Source organism: Eptatretus burgeri, chromosome 16, assembly GCF_056783735.1.
Source record: "Eptatretus burgeri isolate ZD-2024b chromosome 16, Ebu_testis_v1, whole genome shotgun sequence".
NCBI classification, from domain to species: Eukaryota; Metazoa; Chordata; class Myxini; order Myxiniformes; family Myxinidae; genus Eptatretus; species Eptatretus burgeri.
Window position 1 is genome coordinate 33,074,780 of NC_140976.1, and position 12,279 is coordinate 33,087,058.

General features: G+C 40.8%; 1 protein-coding gene across 2 annotated transcripts in view; it reads left to right on the forward strand.

Annotated features, from left to right (window-relative positions):
• Window positions 1–12,279, forward strand: part of SLC15A4 (solute carrier family 15 member 4) — a 103,117-nt gene that overhangs the window by 66,457 nt on the left and 24,381 nt on the right. For both annotated transcript variants that reach the window (XM_085858706.1, XM_085858707.1), the window contains exons 6-7: window positions 1,417–1,575; window positions 8,297–8,455. In XM_085858706.1, the coding sequence (XP_085714832.1) occupies window positions 1,417–1,575; window positions 8,297–8,455 (318 nt within the window). The remainder of the gene's footprint in view (window positions 1–1,416; window positions 1,576–8,296; window positions 8,456–12,279) is intronic.

The window sequence follows — 12,279 nt, forward strand, 5'->3', positions numbered from 1 at the left end:
AATTATTTATGAGAGAATCCTGCAAACTAAGATGGAATACAATATCCTGCATCTAATAAATAAGATTCATCGGATGTCTGTCTGTCTGTCTGTTTGTTCACGTTTTTTTTTTCCAAAGACCACCGGGCTGACAACCACCAAATTTGGCACACAGACCAAGTCCGACCCAAGGGTTGTCCTTAGTGTATTTTCATCCGCAACCTCAGCCTTTAAAGACCCTGAAGAACCATAACACCTTTTTTATATGCTTGAGAGATTAGAATACATGCTTCAGAGAAGATGTTTGTTTTACATACTTGGGAGATAAGACCTCTTAAGACCCATAAGACCCATAAGACCCTTCAGACAATTGAATTCCGCAAACATAATTAAGACACTTTAAAACCCCGAATACCCCAAAGACCCCTTGAACCCCAAAGAGGGTTAAATACCTTGAAGACCTCAAAGACACTTAAGACGCCAAGACCCTTGAAGTCCCTTAAGACCCCTTCACCCACTGGTGTTCTGGCTCTCCTGCCCCCTACGCAGTTTCCCCCACCCCATTCTCCAGGTTCTCCAGACAGGTTCTCCTGCCCCAGATCCGCCAGCCCCATTCTCAGCCCTACTGGCTCTCCTGCTTCTCCCACTTCTCAATACCCCCCCCCCCCACCTCGGGCAACACAGGGTAACCCTTCTCGTTGTTAATATTTTTGCGAGGCTTAGCTTGGTATTTTGTGTGTCGTCATTTACTTGGAAGAATGGTTCACATGTGTGTAGTGTTTTTGAATCATCGAGACATCTTCCTAAAAATATATATAATAAATAAAACTATGTAAATGCGAGGCACTGATTTGGACAATTTGGAAGTAAAGACTGCCATTGTGGCTGGTTAACCTATCCCGGTCACAGAGGTTGAACAACTCAACTTTAAGAACACATCATATGGAAATTGACATTTCCTTATTCCTGAGACAATGAGAACTCATCAATTACGCCTCAAATGCACCAAAAGCCACTTTCCTGCTTCATAAACATTCACAAAGGCTGAAATGTTTTCTTTTATTACCTTTAACCTCAGAGCATTGTGCCCTTTTCTTTGTGTGAAGGGACAGTTTCTGTGCCTTGTGATTTAGTTGTAGTCTTCCTCCTCCGTTTTTGAGGATGTGGCAGCTCGCAATGCAAATGTTTGGTAATACGTCAAGTTGTAGCATGTGATGCATGATTGATGGTCCCTTTTTACTACCATATGGCTTTATTCTGACAGCCAACTTGGCACACCATCCAGGCATTTGTTTGTTATTGATTGCTCTCTCTCTCTCTCTCTCTCTCTCTCTCTCTCTCTCTCTCTCTCTCTCTCTCTCTCTCTCTCTCTCTCTCTCTCTCTCTCTCTCTCTCTCTCTCTCTCTCTCTCTCTCTCTCCCTTTCTCTTGGGGACAGGTCTGCTGGAGACCGAGAGACTGTTGATGGTGAAGCGAGGCGATGTCACAAAACAACAGATCAGTTCATCGTTTTACATAGCAGCAAACCTGAGCATTTGGTGGCAGCTACCTCAGTACATACTTATTGCGCTCAGCGAGGTCTTCACAAGTATCTCTGGTGGGTTCAGGTTGATCGACACCATACTCAATCCTGAGAAGAACTTTTTAAAACTTGTGTAAGTGATAGATGTCAGCTTGCAAAAGGCCAATGTACTTTTTGGAGGGATTGGGGGGGGGGTGGATACATGGTCGAGTCTCAAAGAAGAGCAAATGCAGAATGAAATGGAACAAAATGGAAAAGGGAAAACACCAACTGCAATTCATAAGTGAGAGTGAGAGTGGGAGTGAGATCATGTCGAGGGGGTGGGTGGATGAGGGTGAACAAGCTGCACACAAGCTCAATGAAACAGAAACACAGCAAAAAGAGTAACTGGATAGTGGGATGAAACAGAAAAGGAACAAACAAATTGACAACTAACAAACAAAAAAGAGTGAGGGAGAGAGTGAAAAATCACAATAACCTGGAAAAAGGGAGTGCTTGGAAATTGGGTCGTCTGTTGTTGAAGAGACCATGAGTAGAAATGGGGTAGCAAATGTTAAGTTGTAAATGTTCATAAACGTAAATGTAAATGAGGTAGAAAATGTTCACCCGGACAGGTCCGGGTGGTGGGCGAACAGCTGTCTCGAAGTCATGGAGGGAAGAACTGGATCCACAGACTAGGGAAACTGGCTCACAGGCGAGATAAAAGAGGAAGGGACTCATGGAGGCAAGCAGTGAGCCTGGACCTGATGATAGAAGCAAAAAGATGATACGGATGATAGAAGCAATCTATACCAATAATTGTGTGTGTGTGTGTGTGTATGTGTGTGTGTCAGTGTGTCTCCTCCATAACTCCAACACCATGAAACCTAGCAGCGTGAAACTTTGCATGCATACTCAGAAAACTCCAAGGAGGTGTAAGAATGAAAATTGGGTGTTTGGTTTGAAAAACTCAAGACCTGGTGTTGGCGTAGTGGTTAGGGTAGAGGCTTGGGATCCAAAAAGTCACGAGTTCAAGCCCCGTTGGCCGCTTGAATTAACACACACCAGGAGGTTGACTCAGCCTGTCATCCTTCCGAGGTCGGCGAAGTGAGTACCAGTATATTGGGCCCGGTGTATGCCCCAGTTAGAATAGGTGTACCATATCCCTGTGTTGTAAGAAGTGACCAGGGTTGCGTCAGGAAGGGCATCCGGCATAAAACCTGTGCCAAATCATTATGTGGATCATAACGGATGATCCGCTGTGGCGACCCTTAATGGCAGCAACCGAAAGAAGAAAAAGAAGGTTTGAAAAACTCAAGAGTGAAAAACACCCCTTTTGAAGATAATTAACAGCCGAATTTAATTATATCCTTCATCAGGCGATCCTTGGTCACCGCTCTCTGTAGGGTCTTTCGGCATATCCTGGCTTACTCGCTGGGGTTTGAAGCCGCCATGTTTTTTGGTCTGCTCAAGCATGCTCTGACTTGGAACAGGCCACAACGATTTATTCATGATAAAGTTTTTTTCCCACTTTCCTCACTCATATTTTCGAATGCCTGTCCATAATCGCTAAAAATCGCTGTATACATCACTTTTGTAAATACTATTGTTTTCAAATTAGAAGCTTGGAGCAATTTCATGCATTACATTATATGATACAATTTTCTATGCTCTACTCTCACGACTAATTAAAGTGTATCATCGAAATATTATTTCAGTTTTGAGGATCGGATATATCATCCCGACTAAATAAATGCCCTGAGTTCAAATCCTGCTCGGTTGTTGAATTAATACCAGGTGGGGTTGACTTGCCTGTCATCCTTCTGAGGTTGGCAAAATGAGTGTCACCTTGCTGCTATCCTGTGTCATAGTGGCAATCTGTCCAGGATTGTGCTCAATAGCCTAGGAAACTGTTTAGGCAGTACCAATGCTCTGCACCGAGTATGGTCTCAATGTATGGATAGATGGATAGATGGATAACTAAGCTGATATACCTATTTCTTGTATATCATGATGACTGTGATCTGAGGATCCGATTTTTTAGTGTGAGCCATTGCTCTCAACCTCATTCAATTGTGGGGAAGGTGATGGAGACATTAATTAAGGACCAGATGAGGAACCATTTAAAGAAATACAAGCTAATCCAAAAAAGCAGAAAATATCCATCCATCCAAGCACATACAGAAAATGAGATCCAAAAAATAAAATCGCTATCAATTCAGGAGAATTAGAATATGATGATGAAGGATTATTTCAACAACTGGAAGAGATTAATCAACCCCCTGATTATATTCTGAATGCTCTTCAAAACAATGAATATGCAGCGGATTCAAAAACCAAAGCAGAACTCATTCCAACAGAACAACCAGAAATATTTCATCTTGTTCAAGAAAAGGGATTGATATTTAATTATGAATTAAGGTTTTTGAGTTCTGCTCAACCCCCTGTCAAACTAACTCCGAGATTAATGTTTCTTCTAACAAAAGATGGAAGACAAGGTTCAACTGTGAGGGATGAATCAAAGTATTTTGATAAACCATTGGATATGAAAAATAATGATGATAGAGTATATATTGATCTGCTGGATTCTCTTAATTATAGGGTTAGTCTTTCTGGTAAAAGTAGGAAGAATGAGAAGGAGAAACACATTATTCAGGCTTTAAGTATCCTTGGCTCAGGTGTTAGTTTTCTTCCAAATGACCCATCGTAATTAGTTAATAGACTGTTATTGCTGTTAGGTAGTAAGAAGGCTGAAAATAACAATTATTTTCATGAAGCATCAGCCATTTTAGACCAGTTGATGAACATGAAAATAATTAATAAATATCAATATAAAGACATTTTATCCCATATTAAATAAGATGAGAAGCACAATCCTTAGTTTTAATTTCACAACAAGTGACCACACATCTTCATTCCCATACCCACTAAAACTTGACCCAACAAAAGAATATAAGGCATCTTTATTGTCCATGGAAACTTATAATACCTTATTTAATATAACTGATAAAAATGACAAGTTTAGTTATAATCCAGGAAGTGGATACAAAACGATAACAGTCTCACCCGGAGCATATGAGGTTTCTCAAATATCTTCTGAAATTGCTCGTCTTATGAAAGAACAGGGTGATGAACCTAAAAATATTGTTATAGACATTCAAAAACATACTTCAAAATCAACGATTAAAGTTAAAAATAACTACAAGGTTGATTTCACAATAGATAATTCATTTAGAGAGTTATTGGGTTTCTCCTCAAAAAAGATTGAAAATATAAATGCGACGTTTTACAGTGATAATGTCATTCAAATATCCTCAGGAATAAACTCGGTATTAATTCACTGTGATTTGATTGATGGTGCTTATAATGATGGAATAAAAACAAATACAATATTTTCATATAGCGCATACTCAACCCCAATTGGTTATAAATTAAATATGGAACCCAAAAATCTGGTTTATGTGTCAGGAAAAACCATACACAGAGTAAATTTTAGGATAACCGACCAAGATAATCACATGATTTCTTTCAATGGAGAAATTATATCCATCAGGATTCACCTTCGTGAAGTATTCCAATAAATAAATAAGATGGTTATTGTGAGGAAACACGAGTTGGGAAAATATATAATAATTACAGGGGGTGGGATGTTCCTTTCCCCATACTACAAGGGTGAAGGTATGTATCTTGGGAGAGGATACTATAAACCGAAGAGACAAAGGGGTGACGGACATCAATTTAGAAAAAAAGGAGATGGGATAATTTATACTCTAATGGGTATTGGTTCAACTATTCTTAAACGTAAAGACCTAATTGGTTCATTGGGAAATGTAGCAGGTGCTATAAAGAGTATAAAAGATGCCCAAAAGGAATCTCATAAATTACAAGCAATTAAAGAAATTAAGAAAGGCAAAACTCAGTTGTCTCCCCGAGAACGACAGAAAATGATTCAAATACTTGGGTCAGGGTTTCAAAAGTTTTAACATCTTTTTTCCTCAATAAATCCAAGTATTGAAGCAATTGATAGTATCTATGATTTGGATGATACCATTGTTATCTCAAACTCCACTAAAAAAGAGGATCACTTCAAGGTAAATGCAATAACTGGAACAGACTGGAATCCAAATGGAACAAAATTTTTGAAATAAATAATCAACAAACTTATTTGAATCTCATCGAAGGTTTCTTGTTGTGTGAATTTACATTCACTAAAGGCCCAGTCACAACTTGACGTTTTATCCAGCAATGGCAACGTATTAAAATGTATGTAAAACGCTGGCTTACGTTGAACTTTTGACGTTTTTTTTTTTTTAAAGATTCGGACGTATTCATAACGACTTGGTCTTATGCATAACGTATTAGTAACGGACACAGAACGTTTCGTTGTGTTATAGATAACTTATACCAACGAATGCTGAACCTGTTGTTGGCGTTCACAACCTATGCCCAACGATAGTCTAACTTAGGCATAGCGTGCTGCACGCATCACCGACGATCACGTGGCGTAGCCTATTAAAAGGCTGTCGAACAACTATTCAAGACGTAAACACAACGACAAAATCATAACCGCCGCAGAAATGGAAGTGTCAACATCGCAGTCACACCTTGGCGATCTTGCCAGCGTATGCCGACCTCTGAAAAATGCGTCTAAAACGCTGGCGCACGTCGAATACGGTATGGGTAAGTTTGGTATGCGTGAATAGAACGCTAAAGTACGCTATCATACGTCGTAGTAAGTGGAGTACGTCTTGTAATTTTAAACATGTTGAAAATTTTACGACGTACTTGCCGTATGACACACGTTCCGCATGCGATGGGAATAAGTTGTACGCACGATATGCGATCGTTGACACACATCGACACACGTTACTTGAATGGCACTCATAAGTCGAAACACGTCAAGGTAATGGTTGGCGTCAGTGTTCCAGACTCCCGGTTTTTTTTTTCTTCGGTATGACGGTGTTCAGTGTACAGTGCGGTTATGATTTAAATCGTTGAGCGGCATTCTATTAATTATATTATATTATAACCGCACTAGAAATCGAAGTGTCAAAATCACCGTCATACCGAAGGAAGGAAGAAAATAAAATAAAATAAAATAAAACCAGGGAGTCTGGAACACTGACGCTAACCATTACCTTGATGTGTTTCGACTTATGAGCACCTTACAAGTAACGTGTGTCGATGTGTGCTGTCGATCACGTAACGTGAGTACAACACGTTACTCATAGGTTAGAAATAAGTTTCGGGTACGCTAAACATTACCTCGACATGTTTCGACTTATGAGTAACTTACAAGTAACATGTGTCGACATGTGTCAACGATCGCGTGACGTGCCTACAACTTATGGCCAGCGTTATGCAGAACGTGTGAGTCATATGCTGGCATAAGTCTTAAAATTTCAAGCATGGAAAATTTGAGGACAACCGAAAAGTACAACATTTAAAGCCAGCGTACAACGACGTATGGCAGTATTTTTCAGCGTGCTCTCAATGTTATCAAAACTTACCCATAACGTATTCGACGTGTGCCAGCGTTTTAGACAAATTTTCCAAAAATCGGCATAAGCTGGCTAAAACGTCAAGGTGTGACTGGGCCTTAAGGCTGGGAATAACATAAACGCTGCACTCGTAAATGATTTCTTCTGGAAAATGTCAACCCTACCTGGTGTTAATTCAGCAGCCAACAGGACTCAAACTCAGACCCCTCAGATCCCTAGCCAGCTACCGTTACCGCTAAGTCAATGCCAGGCTTCCTCCTTCTCGTGAAACTACATAAATCGAGGGAGGATCACTGCTTCCTTTTTTTCCTTTTCCACTCATTCTTTCCTCCCCCCCCATTCCCCCACACCTGTGGAATCAACTTCAACATTCTCTTCAATCGCATTCTTTCCTCCAGGTCTTCAAGACAGCTGTTCCTCACCATCTCAAATCGTCCCCAATCCTAAACCATGATCTTTTCTACCCTTGTTAACCCCACCCAAATCCCTCCTCCTTCCAATTTTCCAGTATTCCCTCCCCAGGTCAAAAAACCAGTAAAGACCAGTAGCTTACTGGTCAACTGGTACCAGTTGAAAACCAGTAGCCAACTGGTACCAGTAAAGCCAGTTGGTTTCTTACTGGTTTTAATATGGAAATTGGAATAGAGTGATATATTACCAGTTGAAATACATGTATTTAACTAACTGGTATCAACTGGGACCAGTACATTGTAACTGGTATCAACTGGGAGACCAGTACATTGCAACTGGTATCAACTGGGACCAGTACATTGTAACTGGTATCAACTGGGAGACCAGTACATTGCAACTGGTATCAACTGGGACCAGTACATTGCAACTGGTATCAACTGGAACCAGTAAGACTTTAACTGGTACAAATATGAGCTACTGGTTTTTTCAACTGGGAAATTGGAATTCTGACTGAATTTAACTGGTACCAGTTGAAACCAATAGAGACCAGTTAAAGACCAATTAGAACCAATAGAGACCAGTTGAAAATGTGTACTGGTTTTAACTGGTTTTTCGACCTGGGTCCTTGGAGTTTCCTTCTGGATCCATCTTTTCCACCCATGCATGTGTGTTTTGCATCCCGTTTTTGTCTATTACGTCTTCAAGCATTCACTGCCGTAGTTCTTCCACGAGCCTCAACTATGTATACACAAAATATATATTTTTTGTAATTATGTGCAATGGTGGAAGGGTTCTCTATTGTGATGTCATCCGGTGAGTGGGCAGGTGAAATTTGCACTACTCACACAAAGTCAAAGTATAGGAAATGAAAAGTTTGAACATGTTTACCGTTTGCCTTGTTTTAGGACTGGAATTTGCATACTCTGCTGCATCGAAAAGGATGGCCAGCAGAGTCATGGGCCTCTTCTTCTTCTTTAGTGGCATTGGGTCCCTCATCGGGTCTGGTCTCCTGTGGATAGTATCACTGCATACCATTGGCTGGATGAGCAACACTTCAGACTACGGTAGGCCATGCACACCAACGGTTGTATACCTACTCAGATCGGTGGTGTCTCTGTAAAATAGTCCAAAAATTCATTTCTCTTGTCTAAAAAGAAGTTGCATCAACTTACTTGAACAAACATCTCTTGAATGTGATGATGTACAAATTGCCAATTCTCCATTTGTACATGGAAACACATTGTAATGAGTGTCCTGTTGGGTCTGAAAATGGGTTTTATTGGGATGCTAAAGCAGAAATGCTGTGGTTGCGTGATGATGTGTGAGTTACGTTTGTGACGTGTGTTGGAGCCACTCCACCAAGGTGCTGTCGTGTCAATTTTTCTTGGCTTTTTGTTTTGCAACAATTTGCTATGAAGTCCTGTTGAAGGTCACTGTACTCTTGGGTGGATAGTTAGTAACATCAAAATGTATGAGTTGGAAGTAATAATGCAACATTGTGGGCAATCATGAGGTTACGAATGTTGTGGCCTAAGACTGAGTGCTGGCTGGTGCCAAATCGATCATACGGAACCAGGTTCCTTCACACAGAGATAGTCTTAAAGGCCCGGTCACACCATGACGTTTTAGCCAACGTATGCCGATTTTTGAATTTTTTTTCTAAAACGCTGGCACACGTTGAATACGTTATGGGTAAGTTTTGATAACATTGAGAGCACGCTGAAAAACACTGCCATACGTCATTGCACGCTGGCTTTAAACGTTGTACTTTTTGGTTGTCCTCAAATTTTTTCATGCTTGAAATTTCACGACGTATGCCAGCGTATGACTCACACGTTCCGCTACGCTGGCCACAAGTTGTATGCACGGTCTGCGTTCGTTGACAGACGTCAACACATGCTACTTGTAAGTTAATCATAAGTTGAGACACGCCGAGGTAATGTTTAGCGTACCCGAAACTTATTTCTAACCTATGATTAACGTGTTGTTGGTACGTTACGCGATCGTTGCCACACATCGACAGACGTTACTTTTAAGTTACTCATAGGCTGAAAGACGTCGGTATAATGGATCGTCCTTGCGTCAGCGTCCACGGTCACGGCCAGGACACTTATTTGCAGCATTCTTCAAACTTTTCTTCGGCATGACGAGGATGTTCACACTTCGATGTCTAGCTTGGCTATGATTCCAATTGTCCATCGGCAGCGTCTATTTAAAATAGTCGAGTTTGAGCGTTTTAACACGTTCAGAAGAAACGCTTCAAATTTCCAAACCCAGCGTCAAAAAACAAAGGCGAGTGACAGCAATTAAAATCGTTCATGGTAAACAATGAAAATGGCTGAGTGGTACCGTTTAAAAGTCGTTGAGTGTAAAAAAAAATCCAATTGTTGAGCGCAAGCGTCTACTTTCAATAGTGGAGATGCAGCCATTTAAATCGTTGAGTTTATCATTTAAATCGTTAAATCGTTAAACGCAAGGACGATCCATCATAACCCACACCCTCCCCCTCACACTCACCTACTACTGCCAACATGAACAAACTACTACTAATACTAATACTAATACTGATACTGATACTGTTACTGATACTGTTACTGCTGACATGGACATCGACTCAAAAAGGACTCGAAAACACTGTTGGGTTCCCCTTTTATGAACAGCATTTTTATATACCAATTCCCAAAACCGCTGGGAACACGTCTTTATATGGCAGTTGTAACCTAGAAACACGTTCATTTTTTTTTTTTGTCGACCGGAAGACGTCATTGGAATACGTCTACATACGTCGTCGATGTGTGTTGGGACTACGTAAAGAATTGGTTCAAAGCACGTCAAACATAAGTTAGAAATAAGTTTCACGTAAAAAAGACATTACCGCGACGTGTTTCGACTTATGAGTAGCTTATAAGTAGCCTTTGTGGACGTGTGTAAGCGTCCACATATCGTGTGTAAAACTTATCCCCATCGCATGCGGAACGTGTGTCATACGCCGAGTACGTCGTAAAATTTTGAACATGTTTAAAATTTCTTGACGTACTCTACTTACTATGACGTATGATAGCGTACTTTAGCGTTCTACTCACGTATACCAAACTTACTCATACCGTATTTGACGTGCCCCAACGTTTTAGACACATTTTTCTTAGGTCGGCATACGCTGGCAAGATCGCAAAGGTGTGACCGCGATGTTGACACTTCCATTTCTACGGCAGTTATGATTCGAATTGTTGTGCGTCAGCCTTTTAATAGGCTACGTCACGACATCGTCGGCGATGCGTGCAACGCGCTATGCCTAAGTTAGACTATCGTTGGGCATCGGTTGTGTAGGCCGACAACAGGTTCAGCATTCGTTGGTATAAGTTATCTATAACACAACGAAACGTTCTGTGTCCATTACCAATGCGTTATACATAAGACCAAGTCACTATGAATACATCCGAATCTTTAAAAAAAAACATCAAAAGTTCAACGTAAGCCAGCGTTTTACATACATTTTAATACGTTGCCATCACTGGCTAAAACGTCAAGGTGTGACCGGGCCTTAAGCTGTGTTCACACAGAAAATTTACAATAACCTGTGAATCGTAATCCAAAAAACTATTTCTGGAAATAAAACTTTGGCATTCACAGGAAAATGTTGAATACAGGTCAGGCAGCAGGGAGTAAGATAGTCGGTGTCAAGCAACGGCATGGGGGCAAGAGCATGTGATTTATCTTGCCATGGGGGCAGATCATGCCCTTTAGACATACACCATGTTGGGGTACACATCTCAGGGTTTCCTTGCCTTTAGTGTACATATGTTGTTCGTGGTGCCGAACCCAGCTCACTCTTTAACTACTGCAATCCAAATTTGCACTTCACAAGTATGAACGATCGTACAGGTCAGCTACCAATCAAATGGATGTTTGTCAGTTGGTGTCTGTGACTTCTGAGTGACGTTACATTGACCACATCAACAGCGTAACGTTTTTGAAACTCGTATTTCAAATAAACAGATACAAAGTCAAATGAAGAAGTTCACTGTTACATGCATTCTCCAACTCTGATTCCTGCGTTGAGTTGTTTCCGCCCAGTGTCCCTGTCCTTCCGGCTCAACTCACGGGTGTTCACCTGGTTCTCCAGGGCTCTCGGACGATTGAGTCCTGTCAGTTCGTTCTCTCTCGTACGCTGGCCCGTTCAGGATGATTGAAGAGCTTAAAGGAATTCTTTCCCGAAACACAATCTTAATGAGTTTTAATCAACCTGATTATAATCGACTCCATGCGTTAACATCTGCTCTGGACATTAACACCTCTTTCACTAATTTTAGTTAAATCAATCTGGTGAATTGTGCTCAAAGCGATGTCGCTTCACGACGGCTCCAGAGATGTCGTTCCTCGAGCACGACTTGGGATGTGCAGAGTGCCCATGATGGCTCTTCCAAAACTTGGAATTTATTCCTTTCTACGTGGACACACCTTGAGTCGCAGCACGTGAAACAATGAGTCGGATTAAACTTCAAATCGTTTTAAAACCAAGCTGGAGTGCAAGAAGCAAGAGTGAAACCGTTTTGCCTCTGCTTTTTGAAGGAATATTTCTGCTTTTTGGAGCAAATGATGTTCAAGGTGAAATCTGGCCATTTCATCAGGGGGAAAGTCATGAGGAATCAACTCCCTAAAATTCTCATTCAATTAACCCATGAAACGGACAAATCCCTAAAATTCTCATTCAATTAACCCATGAAACGGACAAAATCCCTAAAATTCTCATTCAATTAACCCATGAAACGGACAAAATCCCAAAAATTCTCATTCAATTAACCCATGAAACGGACAAATCCCGAAAATTCTCATTCAATTAACCCATGAAACGGACAAAATCCCTAAAATTCTCATTCAATTAACCCAT